The 27,790-nt window shown below is 44.4% G+C and overlaps 1 protein-coding gene across 1 annotated transcript; it reads left to right on the top strand.

Annotated features, from left to right (window-relative positions):
- On the top strand, window positions 1–27,790 carry DMTN (dematin actin binding protein). Its single transcript, XM_040414847.1, has 17 exons — window positions 1–301; window positions 16,642–16,692; window positions 18,242–18,300; window positions 19,044–19,118; window positions 19,339–19,494; window positions 20,324–20,368; window positions 21,858–21,969; window positions 22,047–22,103; window positions 22,194–22,334; window positions 22,417–22,520; window positions 22,614–22,719; window positions 24,376–24,413; window positions 24,545–24,593; window positions 25,551–25,558; window positions 25,646–25,711; window positions 26,532–26,612; window positions 26,739–27,790. Exons 3-17 carry the CDS (start codon window positions 18,283–18,285, stop codon window positions 26,850–26,852), a joined length of 1,170 nt encoding a protein of 389 aa, XP_040270781.1. The 5' UTR covers window positions 1–301; window positions 16,642–16,692; window positions 18,242–18,282; the 3' UTR covers window positions 26,853–27,790.

The raw sequence follows: 27,790 nt of genomic DNA, 5'->3' as shown, positions 1-27,790 counted from the left end.
CGCCTCTCCATCTAATTCTCTCCGCTGACCTCTACAGCTTTTTTTTTTCTCTTTTCCTTTCTCGCCCTCTTCCATCTGTTGCACTTTCTCCGACACCATTTCCATGACATCCTCGAAGTCTGTCAATCCGTCCCATTAATCTGAAGAGACACCCTGTGCGAATCCCCCTCCCTGGACAGGACAGTTCACAGCTTCTGAGTACAGGGAGGGGCTCCCATAGACTGCCTTGGATATCTGCAAACACAGACCAGACCTTAAAAAGAGACTGCACCTGCAAGAGACATCAAACCACTTGACTAAGGTGCACTATCATGTCGTATGTGGGGGAGTCTTTGGGGGAGGAGGGGGGGGGATTTATGGACGGGAACCAGTGACGGGGTTGTGGGTGGGTATGTAGACATATACAATAGGAGGGTGTACAGGGTTGATGAGATTACTGGAATAGGAGGTTATAATGCTTGATCAGAGGGATGAGTAGACTGCAGAGTATATTGATAATAGGGTATTAATACTAATGCAAACAGTGAGGTGTGTATATAAGCATGTAACTGATGTATGAGAGGGGAGCGGATACATTGACAACATCTCCGAGAATACAGATGGGTGCGACCACCCACCACCAGAAATAAGAGATTTTTACATCTACCTTCCTGTTTTTGTATAGTTATACTGGGGGATGGAAATTGTGACCCTACTGCATATGAATTATTCATTTCTGATTTCCTGCATGTATTATTAACCCTTCTCTTACGCTAGGCTGTGAAACATAAAAACCGAGCTCCATAGCTTGTCATGTATGTTACACATGTACGCCCGTGCTCCGCAGAGCCCCAGTATGTAACCCTCGTGTATTACGCAGAGCTCTTATTCCTGGCACAAAAGCTTTGGTCACACCTAAATTATAAAATTAAAAAGTTAAGTACAGCAAACAATTAACTTCTAATACAAGTTAATTGTTTGCTGTACTTAACATTTCATTTTATTATTTAGTTGTCACCTAAGAATTCCCCAGATGGGCTGAGCTGATAGTTCTACAGTACATGTGACTGGGTGGGGCGCGCCGTGTTGTGCATTGATAAGGGACAGAAATGTGTTATGACCACGTGTAACCCATCAGCCTGCTGCATGTACACACGCTGGTTGTCACCCTGAATAACTAATGGATGCTGTAGGAGTTCTTCCTTTGCACATAATGTCTGCACTACCCACTTTTTTAACCTGGTGTATAGGACGCAGTCTCTGGTGTATATCTATATCATTTATATAAAAGGACTGTTCTCCTGTCTTTATATCAGTGTATAGGACGCAGTCTCCGGTGTATATATACCATTTATATAATAGGACTGTTCTCCGGTCTGTATATCAGTGTATAGGACAGTCTCCTGTGTGTGTGTGTATATATAGTGCATGTATATATATATATATATATATATAAAGCAGAAGGACCCGGCTTCACACGGATATATTTCATCTATTTCATTTAATGTTTGTGTGTGTCGTTAAAAGATATCGACAGTATCCCCCATAACAGTAACCTCCACAGCCCCCCACCCCTTAACACTGACCCCCCCACAGTGCCCCACCTCCTTAAAATGGGATCTTCACAGCAGCCCATCCCCTTAACTTTGACCTTCACAGCAGCCCGCCCCTTTAACAGTGAGTTTTACAGCACCCCACTCCCTTGACAGTGACCTCCTCTGAGGCCCGCCCCCTCAACAGTGACCTATACAGCACCCCGTCCCTTAACACTGACCTCCATAGGGGATCGTCCCCTTATCTGTGACATCCACTGTTCCCTGCCCCCTTAACAGAGACCTCCACAGCACCCGTCCCTTTAACAGTGACAGCCACAGTACCCCACTCCCTTAACAGTGACCTCACAGTACCCTGCCTGCCTAACAGTAACCTCCACAGCGGCCGCCCCTTTAACATTAACCTCCACAGTTGCCGCCCCTTTAACATTAACCTCCACAGTTGCCGCCCCTTTAACAATGACCTCCACAGTGCCCGCCCCTTTAACAGTGACCTCCACAGTGCCCGCCCCTTTAACAGTGTCCGCCCCTTTAAAAGTGACCTCCACAGTGCCTGCCATTTTAACATTCACCACTTCTTTAACAGTGACTTTCATAGTGGCCACCCCTTTAACAGTAACTTCAACAGTGCCCGCCCCTTTAAAAGTGACCTCCACAGTGCCTGCCATTTTAACATTCACCGCTTCTTTAACAGTGACTTTCATAGTGGCCACCCCTTTAACAGTGACCTCTATAGTGCCCTCCCCTTTAACAGTGACCTCTACAGTGCCCGCCCCTTTAACATTGACCACCCCTTTAACAGTGACCTTCATAGTGGCCGCCCCTTTAACAGTAACCTCCACAGTACCCGCCCCTTTAACAGTGACTTCCACAGTGCCTGCCCCTTTAACAGTGACCTCTGCACTGCCTGCCCCTTTAACAGTGACCTCCACAGTAAACGCCCTTTTAACAATGACCTCCACAGTGCCCGTCCCTTAACATTGATCACCCCTTTACAGTGACCTCCACAGTGCCCGCCCCTTTAACATTGACCACCCCTTTAACAGTGACCTTCATAGTGGCCGCCCATTTAACAGTAACCTCCACAGTACCCGCCCCTTTAACAGTGACTTCCACAGTGCCTGCCCCTTTAACAGTGACCTCTGCACTGCCTGCCCCTTTAACAGTGACCTCCACAGTGAGCGCCCTTTTAACAATGACCTCCACAGTGCCCGTCCCTTAACATTGACCACCCCTTTAACAGTGACCTCCACAGTGCCCGCCCCTTTAATAGTAACCTCCACACACCGCCCCTTTAACGGTGACCTCCACAGTGTCCGCCCCTTTAACAGTGTCCTCCACAGTGCCCGCCTTTTTAACATTGACCACCCACTATTTAAGGACCTGCGAAATGCTAAAACCTGTGATCAGTTGTTATGGCAACCTGGAGTAGGACCTGCGAGCTTCTATTGGCTAATAAGGGACATGTGACCGTGTAAATGGCAGTTTGGATTTAAGTGAAAGGCTTGCTGGATTGTATTGGCTAATGCAGGTCATTTTTTGGTGGTATCTCAGGAAGGGTAAGTCCTAGACAGCTGAGACCCGGTCTAAAACCTTTCCGGACACCTGATGTACATGTGCGCCAAATTTGATGAAGATCGATCCAGTCGTTTGGTCGCGCATAAAGAACGTCTAGACAGACAGACATGCAGACAGAAACTCATTTTTATATATATAAGATATATATATATATACTAGCAGAAGGACCCAGCTTTGCACGGGTATATTTCATTTTATGTTTCCGTGTGTCGTAAAAAGATATCGACAGTTTCCCCCATAACAGTGACCTCTACAGTACCTGCCCCTTTAACAATGACCTCCACAGTGCCCGCCCCTTTAACATTGACCTCCACAGTGGCCGCCCCTTTAACATTGACCTTCACAGTGCCCCCTCTTTAACAATGACCTTCAGAGTGTCCGCCCCTTTAACAGTGACCGCCCCTTTAGCATTGACCACCCCTTTAACAGTGACTTTCACAGTGACCTCCCCTTTAACAGTGACTTTCACATTGACCGCCCCTTTAACAGTGACTTTCCCAGTGACCGCCCCTTTAACAGTGACTTTCACAGTAACCGCCCCTTTAACAGTGACTTTCACAGTGACCGCCCCTTTAACAGTGACCACCCCTTTAACAGTGACTTTCACAGTGACAGCCCCTTTAACAGTGACTTTAACAATGACCGCCCCTTTAACAGTGACTTTCACAGTGACAGCCCCTTTAACAGTGACTTTAACAATGACCGCCCTTTTAACAGTGACTTTCATAGTGGCCGCCCCTTTACAGTGACTTTCACAGTGACCGCCCCTTTAACAGTGACTTTTACAGTGACCGCCCCTTTAACAAAAAAAACAATGGCTGATCTTAGGGAGACCAGCTACAGAAAACACTGTGGAGCCTCATTTAAGAGTCTCGACACAGCAATCCAAAGTGCAAAGCTCCCTGGGAAACCCCTTTGCTCGGTTTTCCTCCCTTTGAGGGATATCTGGCGTTCACTGTGTTGAAGACCCTTAACTGGGACTCCACAATTATTTTGCATAATACCGCCCCTTTAACAGGGACCTTTATAGCGCCTGCCCCTTTAACAATGACTTTCACACTGACCGCCCCTTTAACAGTGACTTTCACAGTGACCGCCCCTAAAACCTTCCCGGACACCTGATGTACCTGTGTGCCAAATTTGGTGAAGATCGGTCCAGTCGCGCATAAAGAACGTCTAGACAGACAGACAGACAGACAGACAGACAGACAAAAACTCATTTATATATAAGAGATATATATCTCTCTCTTATATGTATAAAAATTAGTTTCTGTCTGCGAACCCGGGTCCTTCTGCTAGTATATACACTGCGTGCAGAATTATTAGGCAGATGAGTATTTTGACCACATCATCCTCTTTATGCATGTTGTCTTACTCCAAGCTGTATAGGCTCGAAAGCCTACTACCAATTAAGCATATTAGGTGATGTGCATCTCTGTAATGAGAAGGGGTGTGGTCTAATGACATCAACACCCTATATCAGGTGTGCATAATTATTAGGCAACTTCCTTTCCTTTGGCAAAATGGGTCAAAAGAAGGACTTGACAGGCTCAGAAAAGTCAAAAATAGTGAGATATCTTGCAGAGGGATGCAGCACTCTTAAAATTGCAAAGCTTCTGAAGCGTGATCATCGAACAATCAAGCGTTTCATTCAAAATAGTCAACAGGGTCGCAAGAAGCGTGTGGAAAAACCAAGGCGCAAAATAACTGCCCATGAACTGAGAAAAGTCAAGCGTGCAGCTGCCAAGATGCCACTTGCCACCAGTTTGGCCATATTTCAGAGCTGCAACATCACTGGAGTGCCCAAAAGCACAAGGTGTGCAATACTCAGAGACATGGCCAAGGTAAGAAAGGCTGAAAGACGACCACCACCGAACAAGACACACAAGCTGAAACGTCAAGACTGGGCCAAGAAATATCTCAAGACTGATTTTTCTAAGGTTTTATGGACTGATGAAATGAGAGTGAGTCTTGATGGGCCAGATGGATGGGCCCGTGGCTGGATTGGTAAAGGGCAGAGAGCTCCAGTCCGACTCAGACGCCAGCAAGGTGGAGGTGGAGTACTGGTTTGGGCTGGTATCATCAAAGATGAGCTTGTGGGGCCTTTTCGGGTTGAGGATGGAGTCAAGCTCAACTCCCAGTCCTACTGCCAGTTTCTGGAAGACACCTTCTTCAAGCAGTGGTACAGGAAGAAGTCTGCATCCTTCAAGAAAAACATGATTTTCATGCAGGACAATGCTCCATCACACGCGTCCAAGTACTCCACAGCGTGGCTGGCAAGAAAGGGTATAAAAGAAGAAAATCTAATGACATGGCCTCCTTGTTCACCTGATCTGAACCCCATTGAGAACCTGTGGTCCATCATCAAATGTGAGATTTACAAGGAGGGAAAACAGTACACCTCTCTGAACAGTGTCTGGGAGGCTGTGGTTGCTGCTGCACGCAATGTTGATGGTGAACAGATCAAAACACTGACAGAATCCATGGATGGCAGGCTTTTGAGTGTCCTTGCAAAGAAAGGTGGCTATATTGGTCACTGATTTGTTTTTGTTTTGTTTTTGAATGTCAGAAATGTATATTTGTGAATGTTGAGATGTTATATTGGTTTCACTGGTAAAAATTAATAATTGAAATGGGTATATATTTGTTTTTTGTTAAGTTGCCTAATAATTATGCACAGTAATAGTCACCTGCACACACAGATATCCCCCTAAAATAGCTAAAACTAAAAACAAACTAAAAACTACTTCCAAAAATATTCAGCTTTGATATTAATGAGTTTTTTGGGTTCATTGAGAACATGGTTGTTGTTCAATAATAAAATTAATCCTCAAAAATACAACTTGCCTAATAATTCTGCACTCCCTGTATATATATATATATATATATATATCCCCTTTAACATTGACCTCCACAGTGCCCACCCCTTTAACAGTGATCTCCACAGTGCCCACCCCTTTGACAGTGCCTGCCCCTTTAACAGAGACCTCCACAGTGCCCGCCCCTTTAACATTGACCACCCCTTTAACAGTGAACTCCACAGCGGCCGTCCGTTTAATAGTGGCCCCTTCCCCCCATGCATGTAGCAGTCTAGTTGTGCCGTCATACGTCATATGACTGAATATTTAAGGACCTGCGAACTGCTAAAACCTGTGATCAGTTATTATGGCAACCTGGAGTAGGACCTGCGAGCTTCTATTGGCTGATAAGGGACATGTGACCGTGTGTATGGCAGTTCGGATTTAAAGAGGACCTTTCATCGGTCCAAACATTGTAAGATAATTATCAGGCTATGTAGAGCGGCGCCCAGGGATCTCACTGCACTTACTATTATCCCTGGGCGCCGCTCCGTTCGCTCACTGTGTCCTCCGGTATCTTTACTGAATTGGTTCTACTAGGCGGAGTCTGCCCTGTTTCACCCTGGGCGTTCCTTCTCCCAGGTTGTAGCAGTGTCCAATCGCAGCACAGAGCTCACAGCCTGGGAGAAAAAAAACCTCCGTGCTGTGAGAGACCCTGCTTATGCAGTTCAACAACCCGACCACGTTAAAAAAGGGAGAGTTTTTTGGCCTTTGCCATCACAACGTGTGACTACCTGACAGAAAATGACAATGAATCCACATCTTTGCACAGATTTGGCCTTTTAAAGGCATGTGGTCCTAAACTTTGGATCAGCTGAAAACAGCCTGTTTCAGTTTAATCGTTGTTTTCAATTACCGTATTTTTCGCTTTATAAGACGCACTTTTTCCCCCCCAAAAGTGGGGGGGAAATGGCCGTGCGTCTTATAAAGCGAATACTTCGCTGGCCGCTATGCTGCACAGCGCGGCCAGCAAAGTATCAGTGACAGTGTGGAGGGAGGAGGCGGGGCCCGGTGCAGTGACTCTACTCTAATACACCGGGCCCCACAACTGTTAAACATTCAATCTGATCTATATCTAATAGTATATGCTCTGTACGGCTCTTACTGTAGTACCGTAAGTATAGCTCAGACCGGCATCTCCCTCGGTCATGCGCCGCTTGCCGCACCTCCTTCCTCATGCGCCGTCTGCTCCAGCTCCCTCTGTCATGCGCCGCCTGCCTGTTCATTCATAAAGTGACGAAGGCACGCCGAAACGCGCGTTGGGGTAGCGCCATCCTGGTTGGTCCACTCCTGGTCTGAATTTTGGTGAGTCACATCTGCTATTCCATCTCCCGGTTTCCTCCCATTTGGATGTTCATTTATTGTCAGGTTTTTTCCTGCTGGCCGGGTGCATATGTCCATGTTAGCGTGGGCTCTGCAGTTACTTCTGACTCGCCTTTTCTATCTACACTCATTGTTTATCTGCGGGTAATTTATTTTCTTACTATACATTCATCCCGCTGATTTTACACATTAACAACCCATGACCGGAGTGTCCCTCCCAGGGTGGCGCCGTTCTTCCCTTCCCCTGCTCCTTTTTTGTTCCCTGCCTTACTGCATCCTTTGTATGTATTTTTTATGTCTTGTTATGTCACAATAAAATATTTATTATATTGATCATTTGGCATTTTGAGCTCCATTTTCTTTGTTTTTCTGATGTTGTGCTCGGGAGCTTGAGCCGAGTAATTTTTCAGGGGTGTAGGTGTGGGTGTATTGGGTGGGTGTATTTTCCCCTCCTTGGCGCCCCTGGGGTTGCCCCCCCTTTTTTTCTACCATTTGAATGTCTCAACAGAAATCGAGACTCATCAGACCAGGCAACATTTTTCCAGTCTTCAACAGTCCAATTTTGGTGAGCTCGTGCAAATTGTAGCCTCTTTTTCCTATTTGTAGTGGAGATGAGTGGTACCCGGTGGGGTCTTCTGCTGTTGTAGCCCGTCCGCCTCAAGGTTGTGCGTGTTGTGGCTTCACAAATGCTTTGCTGCATACCTGTCACCACCAGACACCTGAGAAGCTCTGACAGACGTCCTTCAGAACCTCCTCCTTGAGGTTCCTTTTGTTTTGCTTTCATTTTCTCATCTCGTTAGCCTCTCTCAGCTGTCATGTAGTTGCACTGATTGCATCCCTTTAAATCCCTTCCCATACTGCATCACTTTGCGGTTTATACAACTTCCTGGAGTATATGCATGCTGGATGCTACTACTGAATCTTCTACAGATAAGTTTTGTTTATTCATTTGTATTTTCCTGTTTGCTGGATCCCAGGAGACCCTGACTCCCTCCGTATCAAGTGTAGGGAGCCGGTGGTCGTGTCCCCTCACTATTATAGGGTGTTCAGGGGTTATTCAGTCGAGGTACGAGGATATGCGATCTTCTACCATTCAGAATTTTGCATAGGCTGAGCAGTTTAGGGAGAGAGCCAGGTCTGTTGCAGGGCTATCCCTTTGGTTCCTTAGTTTTGGATCCAGTCAGCCGGATCTTCCTTTTGTGTCTTCTAGTTTGCTGTACACCTTCCGTGACAATACCTCGATTGTAACGAGTGGTTATTTCAGTCAACGTTGCTCTTCTATCAGCTTGAATCAGTCGGCCCATTCTCCTCTGACCTCTAGCATCCACAAGGCATTTTTGCCCACAGGACTGCCGCATACTGGATGTTTTTCCCTTTTCACACCATTCTTTGTAAACCCTAGAAATGGTTGTGCGTGAAAATCCCAGTAACTGAGCAGATTGTGAAATACTCAGACCAGCCCCTCTGGCACCAACAACCATGCCACGCTCAAAATTGCTTAAATCACCTTTCTTTCCCATTCTGACATTCAGTTTGGCGTTCAGGAGATTGTCTTGACCAGGAGCACCCCCCTAAATGCATTGAAGCAACTGCCATGTGATTGGTTGACTAGATAATTGCATTAATGAGAAATAGAACAGGTGTTCCTAATAATTCTTTAGGTTAGTGTGGCAAACCGCTTCTCTAGGAATACAACCCCGGGTTGTAATCCATATTGAGCCCATTGGGTTTCAAACAATCCAAAGTGTATATCCAAAATAGCTCCTTCTTATATAAATGCTGCAGCATAAAAAAAAAGTGAGGAGGTCTGAAAACTATCCGAATGCACTGTAAATATAATTTATATAATAGAACTGTTATCAGTCTTATGTTTATATATTGAAGAAGAAAAAGTGTATAATGTTTAGGTTGTTAAGAGATTATGTTTTTTAGTTCTTGAGAAAAGGACTGGAGGTATGTTAGTCATGAAAAAAACAAAGTACGTCCTCTATGAATTCTATGGTTTCACATATTAGGACATCATTTTAAAAATCTGGTCCTTAGACGGTGGTAACTTCAACCTCAGATGAAGAGAAACACACAGCAGGTTTCACCGTGTCAATATTTAACAAAAATAAAGCCAAAATGGAAAAGCCATGTGTGAAAAACTAAGTGTACCCCATGAATAAATAGATTGTAGAACCGCCATTAGCAGCAGTGACTTGAACTTTATGGGAGTTTATTAAGACCGGCGTTTAAAATGCTGGTCTTAATAAATGTGCCCCTATGACTTCATCAGTCTCTCACATTGTTCTGGAGGAATGTAGGACTACTCTTCTTTACAACGTTGCTTCAGTTCATTGAAATTTTTGGGCATTGGTTTGTGCACAGCTCTCTTAAAGGAATAATTTAAAATGGCCACCAGCAACCTGTCCTAGAATGTGAGTTGGACTGGTTGCCTCCACTTGGAGAACTGCCTAGGGGGATGTGAGGGGCGGGGCCTCACTACACTGCTCTACAGTGGATGGGTATGTCATCCTGCCTATGATATGCTATGGCTGAGCAGCCTGACGGGCACCCTCACCAGTATATAGTATATGAGTTTAGTATGTAGTGAGGCCCTGCCTCTTAACCTCCCTAGGCAGCTCTGCAAGGGGTTGCAACCAGTTCTGCTCACATTCTAGGGCAGGTTGCAGACGGACATTTTAAATAATTCCCGGAGAACTCCTTTAAGGTCCCACCACAGTATTTCAGTTAGGTTGGAGGCCTGGACTATTACTGGACCACTGCAACAACTTGACTGTTCTTTTTCAGCCATTCTGTTGTAGATTTGCTGATGTGCTTGGGATCATTGTCCTGTTGCAGGTTTTGGAAAGACTTTAGCTGTTTGTTGGTCTCTAGAATACTTTCGTATACAGAGGAGTTCATGGTTGACTCAGTGGCTGCAAGGTGACCAGGTCCTGTGGCTGCAAACTAAACCCAAATCATCAGCCGTCCACCACCATGCTTGACAGTTGCTATGTGGTATTTGGCAAAAACCAAACACAGCATATCTGCACAAACATATTGCTGTACATTATGGCCGAACATCTCCATTTTGGTCTCATCTGTCCAGAGTAGTCTTGTAGTTTTCTCAGATGCAACTTAAGCTGAGCTGCTGTGTTCTATTAAGGCCTCATGCACACGACCGTTGTTTTATTCCGTGTTCGTTGTTCTTTTTTTTCGTGATTTTCTGCGCACCCATTGACTTTCAACGGGTCCGTTGAAAACTTGGCTAATGCACGTTTGTCATCCGCGATCCGTGGTTCCAGTCCGTCAAAAAAATATAACCTGTCCTATTTTTTTCACGGAAAATGGTTCGCGGACCCATTGAAGTCAATGGGACCGTGATTGTCATCCGCGTCCATTTTTTTCCTATCATTTGCATGGCAAACTTGACTTAGACTTTTTTTTACTTTCCTTCATGTCTGGTGATCCTCCAAAAATAAAGGAAGACACACGGAAACAAAAACGGAAACGGATCACGGAACAACGGAACCCCATTTTGCGGAACGGAACACAACAACGGTCGTGTGCATGAGGCCTTAGATGAAGCTCTTGGATTTTTGCATTTCTCTGAGCATTGTGTGGTCTGACCGTGGGATGAATTTGCTAGGAAGTCCAATCCTGTGAAGATTATCAACTGTCTTGTGAATACTTTTCGAACGTAGAATGATGAACTGCAACTTGTTTGGAAATTGCTCATTGGATCACTGTTGGCGTTTTTCCTACTTGGCATTGTGTTATACACACCTGAATGCTCCAGACCAGCAAACTGCCAAAACTTCTGCTTATATAGAAGAGCTCACACCTAGGGCTCATGCACAGGAATGTATTTTCTTTCCGTGTCTGTTCCGTGTTTTTTTTTCTTTTCTGTGGACCGTATGCGGAACCATTCACTTCAATGGGTCCGCAAAAAAAAACTGAAGTTACTCTGTGTGCATTCCGTTTCCGTATGTTCGTATTTCCGTTCCGCCAAAAAATAGAACATGTCCTATTATTGTCCGCTTTACAGACAAGGATAGGACTGTTCTATGAAGGACCAGCTGTTCCATTCCGCAAAATACGAAATGCACACGGATGTCATCCGTATTTTTTGCGAATCCGTCTTTTAAGGACCGCAAATTACATACGGTCGTGTGCATGAGCCCTTACGGATTATAAATTAATCAAGGGCATCTGATGAGCACTACTCTTAAGGGGGGGATAAATCAAACTGGTGTAAAGGAGAACCGGCTTAGTTGCCCATAGCAGCCAATCAGATTCCACCTTTCATTTTTCACAGCTCCTTTGGAAAATGAAAGATGGAATCTTGTTGCTATGGGCAACTAGGCCAGTTCTACTTTAAACCAGTTTGATAAATCTCCCCCTTAAGGGATCATGCACACGACTGTATGTATTTTGTGGCCCACAAAACACGGATCCGCAAAAAATACGGATGATGCCCGTGTGCATTCCGTGTTTTGCGGAACGGTACAGTTGGCCTCTAATAGAACAGCCCTATCCTTGTCCGTAATGCGGACAATAATAGGACATGCAGAACGGACATACAGAAACGGAATGCACACTGAGTAATTTTTGCGGACCCATTGAAATGAATGGTTCCCCATACGGTCTGCAAACAAACGTAATGGACACGGAAAGAAAATACGTTTGTGTGCATGAGCCCTAATTCTTATGGAACCTAAGGGTGTGGCTGGGCTTATGGACACTGACTAGGGGGTCAGCGCTCCACTGTTTTCATATCTCCCATTGAATTGAATTAAATGAGACCTACAAAAAAAGCGTAGCACAGCAATCTAGGCTTTCTCTAACTCAGAAGTAACGGAAGCAGTGTCTTTCCAGCAGTTCTGTACCGATTGAACTCAGGATAGATCATCAATGTCACATCAGCGGGGATCCGACCCCCAGCCCCCCCGCTGATCAGCTGTTTGAAGAGTCTGTGGCACTCGGGTGACGTCACATTCATGTGTCATATGTCCCTGTTTGCAGCTCAGTGAATGGGTTTGGGCTGCCATACAGTGTACGCGCTGTGCTTAGTATGTTGTGAGGGGGCCGCAGCACTGACCGTAGCACCACGGCTTCTTCAAATAGCTGACCAGCAGGGGTGCTGAGAGTCGCACCCTCACCAATCATATGATGATCTATCCTGAGGATAGGCTATTAATATTGAACTCCCAGAAAGATCCTTTAACCCCATGAGGATTGTCCAAATTATTATTTTTTTATTGCAAATTGCAGGGGGCCTGTTGAAAAACAACAAAAAAAAACAACACATTTAAATGGAACCTGTCACCTGGATTTTGGGTATAGAGCTGAGGACATGGGCTGCTAGATCGCCGCTAGCACATCCACAATATCCAGTCCCCATAGCTCTGTGTGCTTTTATTGTGTAAAAAAAACGATTTTATAGATATGTGAATGAACCTTAGAAGAGTCCTGTCTCCTCCATGCTTGAGAGATGAGTCCAGCCTTCTCTGACTCTGAGCCCATCCACGCCCACTGTGAAGGAGCCCAGCACCGCCCCGCATCCTCCGAATCTCCTCTTTGCTCCCCGACGTCACAAAGCTAGAGCGCCGTAATCTCGCGATGCCAGCACAGGGAAGGAACACTATGCCGACACTGCGCATGCACTAGCTTGTGCATCGCGAGATTACGGCGCTCTAGCTTTGTGTCGTCGGGGAGCAAGGAGGAGATTCGGAGAATGCGGGGCGGTGCTGGGCTCCTTCACAGTGGGCGTGGCTGGGCTCCGGAAACATTAGTAGCTTAATTTACATATATATAAAATCGTTTTTTTTACACAATAAAAGCACACTGAGCTATGGGGATTGGATATTGCGGATGTGCTAGCGGCCATCTAGCAGCCCATGTCCTCAGCTCTATACACAAAATCCCGGTGACAGGTTCCCTTTAACTTAACTCCAATCCAGCACCACCATTCTTTCTCGTGTCATACACCACTGAAGCCATTAACTGACTGCAGCAGTATACGAGAAGTCACTGCTACAGCCAAGGGAAGAGCGGAGGTGAGGGTGAGAGGTTTTTAATTATTTTAACAGGTTCCCTGCAGTTTGCAACCAATAAAAAAGAATTCAAACATGTGCCCTCTAAAGGATGCAAGTGTTTGGGCCTTGCGGACACAGCAATATTTTTGCTTTGTTTTATATCACTGCATTTAAAGAGCTGTATGAGTCGATGTATTGCTGCCATAATGTCGCTGAAGATGCTGTGTGAGGTCTTGTTTTTTTGTTAGATGAGTTGATGATTTCATTGGTACCATTTTTGGATACTCTTTTTATTCTGTTTTTTGGGGAAAATATTTGATGTAAAAAGGGAGTGAATTGGAGGGAGTCTTCCCAAAGTGAACTGGCAACTTAAGGGGATGAGCCAAGGTGTTAACCCTAAACTGTCCATAAAACTGCTATTGGGTATACAAATAAAATAAATCACAACATATCACTTAACAAATATCATAGCAATTACCCTTTTGCAGTAACCCCGTTCTGGGATACTGCACCATGTCTAGCTCATGTCACCTCTTCAGTATGTTTGCTTCTATGTCCCTCCCTTTAAACTATCTCCTCGTTGTCCTATATAGTGTGAAAGAAAATGCAGTGTGTCCTGAATGATCTTGGCTCTGGGAAGGGAAATGAGTGTATGGGAAGGGAAGGGGAGCCAGACCAACTCATGGAAAAAGATCAAGAGGTCAGACCGAAGCGCAGGTGGTGTGTACTCACAGCCGGTCCTCAGTCTCCTCCTGTAACTTGTCACCCTCTCCCCTCACATTCACGGCATTATAACAATCCCATTATAACAAAAGGCTATTACCAGTTTGTATATACAGGAAGGACTATAGTGAGCTTTACCATAAGACAAGACTTGGGCGATAAACCCTGGAAGTACTCAACAATTTCCGACATTCTGGAAACTTTTGATGCTGTATAATCCATGCTTCATAAAGGGGTTAAAAAAATATTTCCTGAAACTGCCTAATCTGTTGTATTGTGGTAAATGCATTTGGAAAGACTTTAGACCCTTTCACTTTTTTTCACATTTTGTTATGTTGTGTCCTGGACCATTTAAGGACATCCACAGAGTTGTCCCCAAGCCACTCCTGTGTTGTCTGGGCTGTGTGCTCTGGGTTATTGTCTTGTCTTCAGCCCAGTCTGAGGTCCACAGCACTCTGGATCAGGTTTTCGTATCTCTGTACTATGTCCCATTTAGCTTTCCCTCAACCCTAACCAGCCTCCCTGTCCCAGCCGCTGAAAAAAACCCACACAACATGATGCCACTGTAGGGATGGTATTCGGCTGGTAATGAGTAGTGCTTGGTTTCCTCCAGACATGACGCTTAGAATTGAGGCCAGAATGTTCTCATTATGGGGTATAAAGTGCAGAATGATGGGGAAAACCTTTTTTTTTTTTTTAAGAAAAAAAAGTGAAAGGGCTGAAGACTTTCTGAATACATTGTATGTAAAGCCTCGTGTACAGGACACTATTTTCTTCAGTGTGCAGTCAGTTTTTAATACATAGGCGTACACAGATCTCATACAGCATCATAGCCAAACTTAGGGTCTATTCACATGTCCGCAAAATGGGTCCGGATCCGTTCCACAACATTGCGGAATGGATCCGGACCCATTTATTTTCAATGGGGCAAAAGATGCGGACAGCACACAGTGTGCTGTCCGTATCCGCACTTCTGTTCCGCGAAAAAAATAGAACGTCCTATTCTTTTCCGCAGACACGGACAAGAAAATACATTTCTATTTAAAGTGCGGGCCATGTGCGGTCCGCAGAATGCACATGGCCGGTGTCCGTGTTTTGCGGATCCACAATTTGCGGACCGCAAAACACTTGCGGACGTGTGAATGGACCTTTAGTATGAGCTCCCCACCCCCAGTTTCTTAGTATGCATGCATGAATCACTCCCAGGCAAACATCTGATTTCAAATTATTATTTTTTTTTTTGTTAAGAGGAAACTATTTTAATTTAAAAATTTGCAGTAAAAAAAGCCCCCCTCAGCCTCAGACATGTTTTCCGACTTGTCTTTTTAGAAAAAGTGGAACAGATGCTTCATAAATATAGCGCTCGATCTGAACACAATATTTCCCAATGTAGTTATAACAGACAACAGACATAACTACATTGATAAATCTCCCCATACAGTTCGAAACCACTGCCTCCTTCATATACTTTACAAAACTGCCTGCAGCCACCACTAGGGGGAGCTCAATGCACAGGAATTTATACCTTTGTCTGCAATGGAAGCTTTAATAATCCCTTTACACTGAGATCCCCATAGTGGTGACTGCATGAAAATTCAGTATTTTCATGTTGGGAATAAAAGAACAAGTTCAGCACCAGAACCCTTCTCCTGGGGGCTCCATAGCAATCACATTTTCTGCCTCTATGGAAGGTATGTCACAGCATACATCAGTTACTTTCACAGATTCATGTGCCATTCGAGAATCCTATTGCAGTTCCCATTCTTGACCGTTTTGGCGAATGAGAATCATTTTTTCTATTGATGGCCATGATATGCAAAACAGAGTATACCCCCAGAAGCTATCCATTTTTCAAAGATCCAATTTTTGTGGACTGAAAATCGAATATGACCTTGTACATGAGGCCTAAATCTGTGAATGTCCTCATACTGTACCCCAGCTGCTCAGTAGAAGGCCTCCCATGTATGCACTATCCAAACACGGCAGAACTTTGGTCTCCGTGTCCATAGGACATAAGATAGCAGCTGTCATGCAATTTACCCAGTTGACCACTTTTTGGCTGACCCTGACTGCAGGAACTTAGAAGTAATTAAAAATATTCCACATTTGAGCAGAAACAAGAGACTCTGCTGTCTGTATCTGCATATGCGGTGAAAAGTTTAGGGCCTTTTAGGAAAATATATTTTTTTCAGAAATCAGTCATGCCTTCTAAGTAAACTGGGGAGGGTGGTGTTCAGTATTCATGAAGCACTTACCAGATCTGAAGCCTCCAGAGATGTCACACTGGCGGAGCAGTCTGTATGACAGTACACAGAGTCAGACCCTGGGGCATCATATTGTGTAGAAATAGGCACACCATGTACCTCTGTAATGAGCATAACCCGAGCTTTCTTTCCCCTGGTCGATTTTGAATGAAATCAGAGGTACAGTAGGGGCCCACAGACCTCATGTATCACATGGAGGTTGTATCTATCCATAATATGCTTGTGCGAGTCCTCATGGTGAAACAATAAAGCCACCCCAATACTTTATATTATAGTTGCTGATACAGCTCAAATTTAGATAAATTCTTAATTTCTTGAATTTTTTTTTGTTGATCATCAGATCCAGTGCAGAACTCCAGAGGACACGTGATGCAGAGCAATACACAATCTGGTAAGAACTATCACTTGGCATGGTGGCCGAACAATGGAAATATTGTACAATTTCTCAATGCAAATACGTGGTCTAACAACACAAGTATTATCAAAATTACTTATGACATCGCACAAGGTCTAAATTGCACTGTCAACCAGCATCTCATTGTAGAAGGATTCACTTAAGCTAAAAAGTAGTAGGTTAGAGAAACATTTTTTTAGGGTGCACCCACCTTATTGCTGCATGGAGTTTACCCTTTCTTTAATAGAATCACAGTTGCTACAAATCAGACTGTTGTACAGCCACAATATGTGGCAATGGGAGAGAGATCTTCTGACGTTGGAGTCCACTCAAACAAGGTTTATACTGACATGATAAGGATAGTGCCCATCACCAGCCTGAATGATGAGGATAAGTTTACAACTACAGCCTGAAATGATGAAGTTGGGTCAACAAAACTGGCCTAAAATCATGAGGATGGGGGCCACATGATCTACCTGAAATTATGAGGATGGGTCCACATCACAATCCTGAAATGTTGATGTTGGGTCCACACCACCACTCTGAAATGCTGATGTTTGGTCCACACCTCAGGACTAAAATTATGAGGATAGATCCATACTACCAACCCAAAATGATGAGGTTGGGTCTATACCTCCAGACTGAAGTTGATGTTGGGTCCACACCACCACTCTGAAATGCTGATGTTTGGTCCACCCCTCCAGACTAAAGTTATGAGGATGGATCCATACTACCAACCCAAAATGATAAGGTTGGGTCTATACCTCCAGACTGAAATGATGATGCTGGGTCTACACCACCTCTCTGAAATGTTGTTGTTGGGTCCATACCTCAAGACTAAAAGGATGAAATGGATCTATACCACCAGCCTAAAATTGCTGATGTTGGGTCTATACCAATCCCAGGACTAGAACATGTGAACATGCTATGAATATTAGGGAAAGTGATTTCTAATGCAGTCATATGCTTTGGCCTATGCAGTGACCAATCATTATTGCACCAGATGGAAATGGCGGGTTTAGGAAGGTACTAGTTACAGATACATGAGCTTTTGTCTCTTTGACAATGATTGTGTACAATTTGTAATGCCCTTGTTAATTTTGTAATGCAACCTCATTCTTGACACGCAATCTGGAAGATCATTACTCCGGCTAAGGTTTTCTAGAAATTATTGTTCTAAGAACCAAGGATTAATGTACATTATGACTATTAAATCCAGAGTAACCTCCAAATAATTACTCCTGCATTTTCCGTACCTTCTGTTGTACCAAAATAGATCTAACCAGACATGGCACACACCATGTGGCTTCTGTGTCCAACACCCGGCGACCAGACGGAATCAAACTCTAGGCCTGTGATGGCTAAGCTCCGGCACTCCAGCTGTGGTAAAACTACGACTCCCAAGATGTGCACTTGCTTGGCTGTTCTTCTCAAAACTCCATAGAAATAAATTGAGCATGCTGGGAGTCGTAGTTTCAGCACAGCTGAAGTGCCGGAGGTTAATTATACAAACGACTGAATGAATTCTGTCCTTTTTCCTCTCTAGATCTCCAGTATACACACAGAACACTGAAACACAACAGCTGAATGGAAAAGGTTCCTAAGGTAACATCCATGAGGACATCTATGTGTGTACATGCTCGTATACTAACATGGCAGCAGGGACCATTAACATCCAAAAAAAAAAAAGTTATTACCGTGCCCCTATGTAAAAAAATCTTTTCTATGATTTAGTCGTTTTCTTGCATCTGGTAAAAGTCAATCCCACAAATGACAAAGCAGAAGATCAAGACCAAGAAGGCATTCACTTCAATAGAAGCAGCGCTGCAGTAACCAGCTCCATCCAGTTGTGGTGCCGACTTACCTTACCAGAGCTACTGCAGAACAGCTGATCCGGGGCGTATTGAACGCTAATATTATACTTGCCAATTTTTAGCATCCTGGTGACAGGAGAGGAAGGAACATGCCCCTTTCCGCTAAGCAAGCCCACCTTTTTTACAGGCCACACGCCTTTTCATGATGTGTCACGTCCCCTTAATGCATGTTCAGGCACCAGAGCTGTCTGATGATGCAGCATCCCAACACTACATCCAGGAGGTCTCTTCTTCTTTTTTTTTTATTTTTTGGGACCCTCCCAGACATTTAGGGATTGTTGGCAAGTATGTGTAATGTGTACGGCCAGGTAAACATACACAGGTTACAGCAAAATACAATGAGTGTTACGACTACTAGAACTATCCGAAAATGGGTTTCTACATCAGATATCGTCATAGTGTACGGACGGCAGCGGCCTGATTATTTCCTTTCTGTACAGTTCAGCTGTATGATAATTGTTCTGTGTGTTACAGGCCCCTCTTACGTCTCCTGGCAGTGTCACCTCGTCCAGGGGGCCCAGCGTACCAGGCTCCCCCTCTGCTATCACTGTAAGTAACGCCCCATGCGTTTCTCCAAAACGTCCATGTTTCCATGTTCTTAAATGTTATTTTTTTAATCTCCTAATGGACTGAAGACAAGAAGATAAATGGTAAAAATGGAGAAGGGTTTGTACCTGACGCACACAGAAAATAACCTTCATGATAGTGAATGAGATCATGTCTATTGATTATGGCTTCTTAGTGCCCTTTGTCTTTCGATGTGTTTCAGGCTCGGATGGACAGTCGTGTCCTGGGTTACAAGGACCTTGCTGCTCTCCCACGTGATAAAGCGATACTGGATATAGAGCGTCCAGACCTAATGATTTATGAACCACATTTCACGTATACTCTTCTGGAGAATACGGAGACTCTTCGGAGTCGAGAGGTAACTGCTGGGTCTGGAAAGGAAAAAATAATGTAACTGATACGCTTGCTGACATCTATGTGTCCTTCATGTTGTAATACCAGTGGCAAAGCAAGTTTTGGTACATCTTTGTAGCTTCGCTTTTCTTAAAGGAACTCAAGAAGATCTCCCAAAAAAAGAGAACCAACTCGCCAGCGCCACCTATTGGAAGTTGTTCCCTATGAGTCAACATCCGACTTTCCAACAAGACATGGGATTTGACAAGAGAAAATAGCCAAACCAGATATACAGACATACAGATCTCTCTGCATATTGTCTGCAACAAGGATGGTTTTTAATACGTTTGTCTGAATCCTGGCCTAAGGATCTGAAGCCCCTTTAAAGGGGTCGTCACATCTGGATGTTTATGGCATACCGATAGGATGTGCTATAGATGCCCAATAGGGATCCGCTTCAATGTCAATAATGGGGACCCATTATGATCTCTTCATTCTCTCCTATGGGACTTAAAATAGCTAAATGAGTGCTTTCAACTATTTTTGGAAGTCCCATAGCACTGAATGGAGGGGTAGCCACTCATGAACGGAGTGCCCTTCACTCACTTGAGGGCCATGTTTTTTAGATAGGTGCAGGTTCCACCTCTGGGACCCGCTCCTATTAGAAATTTATGGCATATCTATTGATGTGCCATAAGTGTCCACATGGGAATATTCCTTTAAGAAACTTTAATAATACTTTTCATTTTGTTACATTGTACTGAAGTTAAATTCTAACCCATTATATATATATATATCTCAATGGACTTGTTGTACATGATATTCAGTGGTGCGTACTTTTGTTTGTTTTGCAGCGATCACTGTCACCCAAGTCAATATCTCCACCTCCATCACCTGAGGTAAACCGCTAAACAATGTAGGGGGTTACACTGGGGGGGTAGGCAATGAAGTTCTTAAAGCTGGATAAGGATATAGAAAAGCCCCTATTAGACCGCAAGATAATTGGTCAAATTACTGGGAACAAGATTTATTGGAACCAATTCCGATAATCCCATTCCTGTGTTCATATGTGCCCGCATTGCTAAGAAAAATGATATTTTAATATATGCAAATGAGCCTCTAGGAGCAACAAGGGGCGGGGGGGTCTGCACTCTCTAACTGGCGCACCCCCTGCACTTTGACGGGATCGGGCGTGATCACTTTTGCACTGCCTGGCCCTGTCAATCAAAGTGAAGAGGGTGCGGCAGTTACAGAGAGAGCTGAGCCTCTAGGTGTAACAGCCCCGCCTCCGTTGCTCCTAGAGGTTCATTTGCATATATTAAAACATGATTTTTCTCATTAATGCGGGCACATATGAAGATGGGACCAACACAGATGTCTTCAGCTGCCAAGCGCACATGGAACAGGTCAGCCGGTGTCATAGGTACAAATCTGCTGACAGATGCCCTTTAAATTTTGACTAAGATTACTTTTATATTCTATTGTCTGACATTGAGCTGTTAGTCAAATCCCTGTTCCCTTAGCCCCTTTTCCCAGATTTGTCCTCAGTTTACCTGGTAAATATATTTTTTGATTATATTTGCAATTTCTGAATTTCTGGCAGGACTGCTTGAAAGCCAGCAGTATTACGGTACTTTTCGATTTAGGATAATGAGTGCACCTTTCCGTTATAGCAATTCTGTTATTTTAAGTTTTAATCACATTAGAAGGGTATGCTATCACGGAAAGTAAAACGTTGATGTGAATGCCCCCCTAACTGGGGGGTATACCAGCATAAAGGTGCACTCCTGAAGATATTTACAGGAACTGCTGACCGTCTAATGTGTATGGAGCCTCCCATCTCATCTGTTGTCAGGAGAAAGAAGGGTTGGACATGTTGGATTTCAGCAGTCATGATTCTTGCTGTAATGTGAGATATCCCACCACCAGAGGTGTTTGGCAGCGGTGTACTCCCTCTCTTGAGAGACATGCAATCTTCCAGCAGAGGAACATCCTTCTGGAGTTCATCACATTCGGCATAGCAGTATACTACCTTTCCCCGCCAGAGCCCATTGACTATAATGGGACCCGGCGGGGATACGGCCTGTTTCCAGCATTAGTGCTTGGATTTGGATGAACAAAAAATGTTGCAAGCACAGTTTTTGGTCAGGCCGAATCCCAGCACTAATGCCATAAACAGGCCATATCCCCACCGAGTCCCATTTTAGTCAATGCAGCCTGGTGGTGCTCCGGCTCTTTCCGGATACGATGAACTCTGGCACGGTTGTTCCTCTGCCAGAACAGCCTGCTGAAAGATTTTAGCACTGGTGTGAAACTAGCCTGCTGACAGCTATCTAATGGTTATGGCCGGCCTTAGACTTGTAACACTTCTGCCTTCTTACTACACAGGTCTCTGCACTCTGGGCTGACAACAAGTCTATAGTCAGCAGTTCAACTGTACAAGGCTCCCGCGGAGGAACCAATTCTCCTAGAGGAGGAGTCCAGCATTTCCACTGCCCAGGTAAAAGCAAGCTTTAAATATGTAGAACCGTGGATTTACGTCATCAAGTAATCCGACGTGCCACTCTCTTTCTTCAGAGATTTCTCAGGAGGAGCCAAATCTCTACAAGAAGCCACCAATCTATAGACAGAGAGGTGAGAAGACCCAGCTGACCATTCAAGTGTCTGGCACTCACCTCTTTTCTCAGCCTTGGATAACATATGCTTTTAATACTGTGCTTCCAGAATCGGCACTCTCCCACAGACTGTCCGATGACCCCATAGTTGAGTCCTCAAAATTCCCAGCTGCAAAACCTCCAGACCCCAATCAGCCAGCAAAGATCGAAACCGATTACTGGCCATGTCCTCCTTCCTTGGCCGTTGTAGGTAAGAGAGAGGAGCAGTTCTTCATGGGCTATTTACCCAGACCAGGACATGGTCCAATGTTCAATTTTATTATTGTCTTGAGAATCGGAGAGGCGCCACCGCAGGGAATCCAGAAGTGAGGAAGATATTAAAGAAAATGAGGATGTGAAAGGACTGAAAGACCGGCAAATGGTGGAACTGAACAAGGTAAAAGACAATTGATGTATAGATCCCTAAGAACAAATGCACTCCACTCAGATTAGGTCTTCTCATATACACTGGCTACCTTTCGTTTTACAGATTCAGTCTAATCTGGGAAAAATCATCCTAAAAGAAGAAATGCAGAAGGTAGAAACCCCACGAAGAAAAACTCGTTCTTTGCCAGACCGGACTCCTATCTGCACACGTAAGTAATTCAGGGGGTCATTTACTAATCTGAAATACAACTAAATTAGGCATATTTTAGGCGCAGATATCGGTGCAATGGCTAGTTGCGCCTTTATCTGCAACTTCGCCCCACTCACGCCAGGTCTTAAAATTGTGGTTGTGGCATGGGAGTGGACAGGCCTGCAATTATGAAAGATGACTAGGCAAAGAGAGGGTAATTTATCAAACAAAAATACACCTAAATTAGGAGTATTTTTGGTGCAGATTGTGGCACAAAGGTCCTTTGCGACGCAATCTGTGACTAAAAATATCAAAGGAATCCCAGCAGACCACGGCTTCTTCAATTCATATGCTTGATATTTATTCCATCAATATTTACAGTAATTGGACGCGTTTCGGCCCGTCCAGCCTTCGTCAGTTTGCTGACGAAGGCTGGACGGGCCGAAACTCGTCCAATTACTGTAAATATTGATGGAATAAATATCAAGCATATGAATTGAAGAAGCCGTCGTCTGCTGGGATTCCTTTGCTGTTGATTTGGAGTTCGCTTTTTTCCCGTGCGGGTGATAAGTCGAGTGCCGATCCTTCCTACTTAGGTCTAAAAATATCGTTGGGGAAGGGGGCAGGCCCGTTTTATTCAACATTTTCTATGCCTATTTTAGGCATAGAAAATGTCCTAAATGTAAGACAGCAAGGAAGCTATCTTACATTTAGAAGTGGCGGAGGATCCGTGGCCGGCGCCTCTTCATACCTTCGGCGGATCCACCGCCAGGTTTAGGGGTTATTAAGACCGGCATCTAAAACGCTGGTCTTAATAAATGTGCCCCAGAGTCTCCAGGCAATCCCTTCTGAGAATGAGTCCACCCCGATGGTCAACTGCAGGAGATAAAATTTACACGTCACCCATCCACGAGTGAAATTCACTTGGCTGGTGCTAGATCTGTCAGAGCGGGGATTAGTCTTTTCAGCGGCTCATAGTGGGAGCCTTAGTAGGACCTATGTATTAGTGACATCCAGGGCAATGTCTTTACTGTATTCCACGATAATGCTCTCATTATACTCAGTATCACAATGGGGATCATTCAATGGGCAACAAGCAGCTGGAATGACCCTAACCTGAACCTCCTAGGACCAAATGCAAGATCTTTAAAGCTGGCCATACACCATCCATAGTAGTTAGCTGAATGCTCATACAAAAACCGCTTTCTTTTCAAACTCCCCCTTAAAGTGGATTTAGGCTGGCCCCGACACATCCCCTGCCACACGTTCACTCCGCCCAACTGTCAAACTTTTCGACACCAGTTGCGTGACTTTTTTTATTGTAACAAGGCCGGTCAAAAAGGGGACTTGCAACTATTTTTAGGACTAGTCCCTTGATAAATGGACCCCAAAATAGTTGGCTGGTCCTGATGACATTAGTAAGTTTGGAAGACTTTGCTCTAATATGTATGGACACTTTTACAGGGCTCGCTACCTACTACGTGTCATGTATTATGCTGGTGACAGAGGTGCCTTTGGGCCACCTCAGGGACCAGGGCCTGGTTGCGACTGCTACCTCTGCACCACCTAACTCTGAACCTAGTCCCTGTCTTCCATGATTCCAAAACCAATTAATAAAGCTGAAGAACCGACATCTCTGTGCCATATATGACGTGTCAGTGGTCTGTCTCCACAGCCATCCATTCTGGATATGGAAGAAGCAGCCTATCAAGGGTACGTATCTACCACAATGGATCCACATATAGAACAATGCACATGTAATATTTTATTATTATGCTTGTCTATTTATGATGACCGTTAGCCACTGAGTGGTCTATGTAATACTAATGGTGTTCTGTCTTCAGCTTCAGTCTGCAGAGTTTCATCACCCAGACCGGCAGAGAGAGAGTACAGGTGAGAAGGCGATGGTGTGTGACATCTAGATGCTGCACGGCATAAAATCTCCAGAGACTTCAAAAACTGTTAGGCATGAGCAAAATCTTGTCTTAAGGCTGTATTACACCAGTCAATTCTGCAGTCGGGAAGGAAGCGTTCTTTCCCGGCAATCGCCTGCTCACTAGCGGAGGAGACTGCGGCTATTACATGCAGCGATCTCCTCCACAGCATGGGGAACAGCGATCGTTAAGCCATAGCTTGTCCCCATGCTGTTGGCTGCAGATCATGATTAGACGGCACAATCTGCCGCCGGCAAATCGCGATCTTTCAGCAAGCTGAAAGATCACGATTATGCTGGCAGTGTAATACTGCTGCCGATCGCAACTACGAACACTCGTTAACGATCATCTGCCAGTCTGTTTGTCTGTGGTTTATAAGATTGTTGCACATATGGGACCTTTAGGCACAGAATTTTTACAACTTGTCAAAATCTGTACGTGTTGTGGATTTGCCACAGATTTATCCGGATTGGCCCACCAGAGGATCGTTCTGTGGGCCCAGGCTCCAGTACCATAGTGGGCCCAAAGGTCCAAGGGAAGGGAAAAACACTTGCCTCTAGAGTTTATTTCTTTGATTCAAAATGATTTGATTTTAAGGATGATATACACAGTCTTGAGCCTTAGGCCTCATGCCCACGACCCTAGTTAGTCCATATCCGATCCTCATTTTTTGCGGATCGGAAGCTGACCCATTCATTTCTTTCTGGTCCTGCAAAAAAAAAAAATTGAACTTGTCCTATTCTTGCCCCGGTTATTTCCTCCAGTTCTCAATATGGCCCTGCGGTCTTTAGTGCTTACACCAGGAGATGGCGGCTTCGCTTAAGTTTGCACCTTTGTTATTATTTGCAAAAAGATAAATTACAAATATTAGCGGTTATGACATATTTTTGCTAACCAGTACTTATCTGTTTTGCAGGGTTTCAGGTAAGCATTCATAGGGAAGGGATGGGGGAAGATGGATTCACAGCATCATGACTCGGTACAACCAGAAATGTCTTCTGTGTCCTACAGAACGGTGAAGGGCAGAGGATCAGGATGGACCGAGGGAACTCCCTCCCCAGCATGCTGGAGCAGAAGGTGCGAAATAGTGACTGATCATAGCTGATGAAATATCAGGATGAAGCCTTTCTAAACTATGAGTGTCACAGCAAAATGATGAGGGGCTGGTGCACCATTAAATATCATAGTATTTTTTTATTTTATTTGTATTTCGTATTTATATATTTTTTTTTTGTTACATAATGTCCCACAAGAGCTTATTAAAAGACCTCTGGAGGGCACTGACATTTTTTTTTATTTTGCACTTTTTCCTTTTGATTTAATTTGTATTTTATTTAGTTATTAATCTTTTTACTTATTTTTTTTTTTTTTTTTTTTTATATATTCTTGCCACATAATATTCCCCATAGAGTTGAAAGACCTCATTGAGGGCTATGCACCTATCTGAGGAGCAGTCAAGCTGATCCTGCTGCCTATGGCTACTTTCACACTTGCGTTGAAGGATTCCGGCAGGCAGTTCCGTCGCCGGAACTGCCTGCCGGATCCTAAAGGGTCACTCAGCTCCACTTCCATTGAAGTGAATGTTACCCAGCACTTTAAATTGAGCTCTTGGCTCTCTTCAGAGTGCTAGTTTCTGCTGATGATGGGTGGGGAAGTGGAGTGTCGGACCCCCACTGGTTGGGTATTCAAGACCTATCATCAATATCAGGAGTCTGGCAAATCCCTTTAACTCACGGGATGTCTTCTGGTGCTGACTGTATATATGGGAAAGGTGAGACCACTTGCTGCTGTATATGATGACATTTCCCACCACCAATTCTTCTGATACATGATTGAATCCTTCCATGTGCTGCTTTACTTTTTAAGAAAAAAATGGGTCTTTCAAATTCTTTTTCAGGTCTTTCCTTATGAAATGTTAATAGTCACCAACAGGGGGCGCCAGAAACTGCCTCCTGGGGTCGATAAAACTCAGCTAGAGGTAAGGACATAGATAGGAGTTCCTCCTCTGGAACATACCTAATGCAACATACAGTATGACGCGGACATCATAGTGCCGGCTCATCTGGAGGATGCTAACACCACTTTTGACTTGCTCCCTCTCCAGAAGTACCTCTCCCCTGAGGAGTTTCAGCGACTCTTCGGCATGGCATTGGATGAATTTGTAAGGATGCCGCTGTGGAGAAGAAATGAGCTCAAACGAAAACTGCTTCTCTTCTAAGGGCACCGCTAGGGAAGAGCAGAGTAAATGGGGCGGACTGGAGGAGATGGACCGGACCAGCACGTCTGATATGAGTGACCTCACGGGGGCCTGGAGAACCTTGCGTCAATCATCCAATGTCAATGAATGACCCCCCCCCCCCCATTACTTAAGACACCTCAGACTCCTATAGGACCAAATTATGATATACCTTAGATACCCCTTAATTATGCAACGTCATACACTACTCTGTATGATGGCTCACTTGAACACGCAACAGATCACAACAGATCCCCTATAGATTCCTATATATATATATATATATATATAGCCAGGTTCTTACCCAGCAGATCCTATTCTGAATAATTCTCTTGTGTGTTAGGTGGCATTCATAGTTCTGTATGGACATGGCTTCTAGGGTCTGCACACGTTACATACGTAAGACATTCGCCCCAAGCCTGAAGGTAGGACGCAGTCAGTATAATATTACCATTCGATTAGAGAGTAGGGGCGGAGGTGCTACTTACCCCCAGCGCTGTGTGTGTATTTTATGGGTGAGTGCTTTCAGTTTACCGCGTTCCCGTCTCCATCCATCGCCCAAAGGACAACCGGGCACTTATCTCCGGAAAAAAAAAAGGCAGTTTTTTACCCCTCTCTTCTGCTGTGTGCTTTGTGATATGATGACTTTTTGGTACATGCTCTTTCCTAGTCACAGTGCTTCAGTGTATGTCCCACCTCTGTGCTTCACACCATCCCACACGTCTCTACTTGTCCTCATGACTACTAGCCTCTCACCACTCCGCTGAGACACCCCAGCCTTTACTTTCACTCACACCTTTTCTCTTCTACATACGTGTCCCGTGTCTACCTTTTGGTGTTGAAGCTTTTTCTTTTCATTTTTTGGCTTCTGATGTATAATTAATATTATTATTATAATTATTAAAGGTTACTGAATATTC

This window comes from Bufo bufo, chromosome 1 (assembly GCF_905171765.1).
Source record: "Bufo bufo chromosome 1, aBufBuf1.1, whole genome shotgun sequence".
Lineage (NCBI taxonomy): Eukaryota > Metazoa > Chordata > Amphibia > Anura > Bufonidae > Bufo > Bufo bufo.
This window is presented reverse-complemented; position numbering and strand designations above follow the sequence as displayed.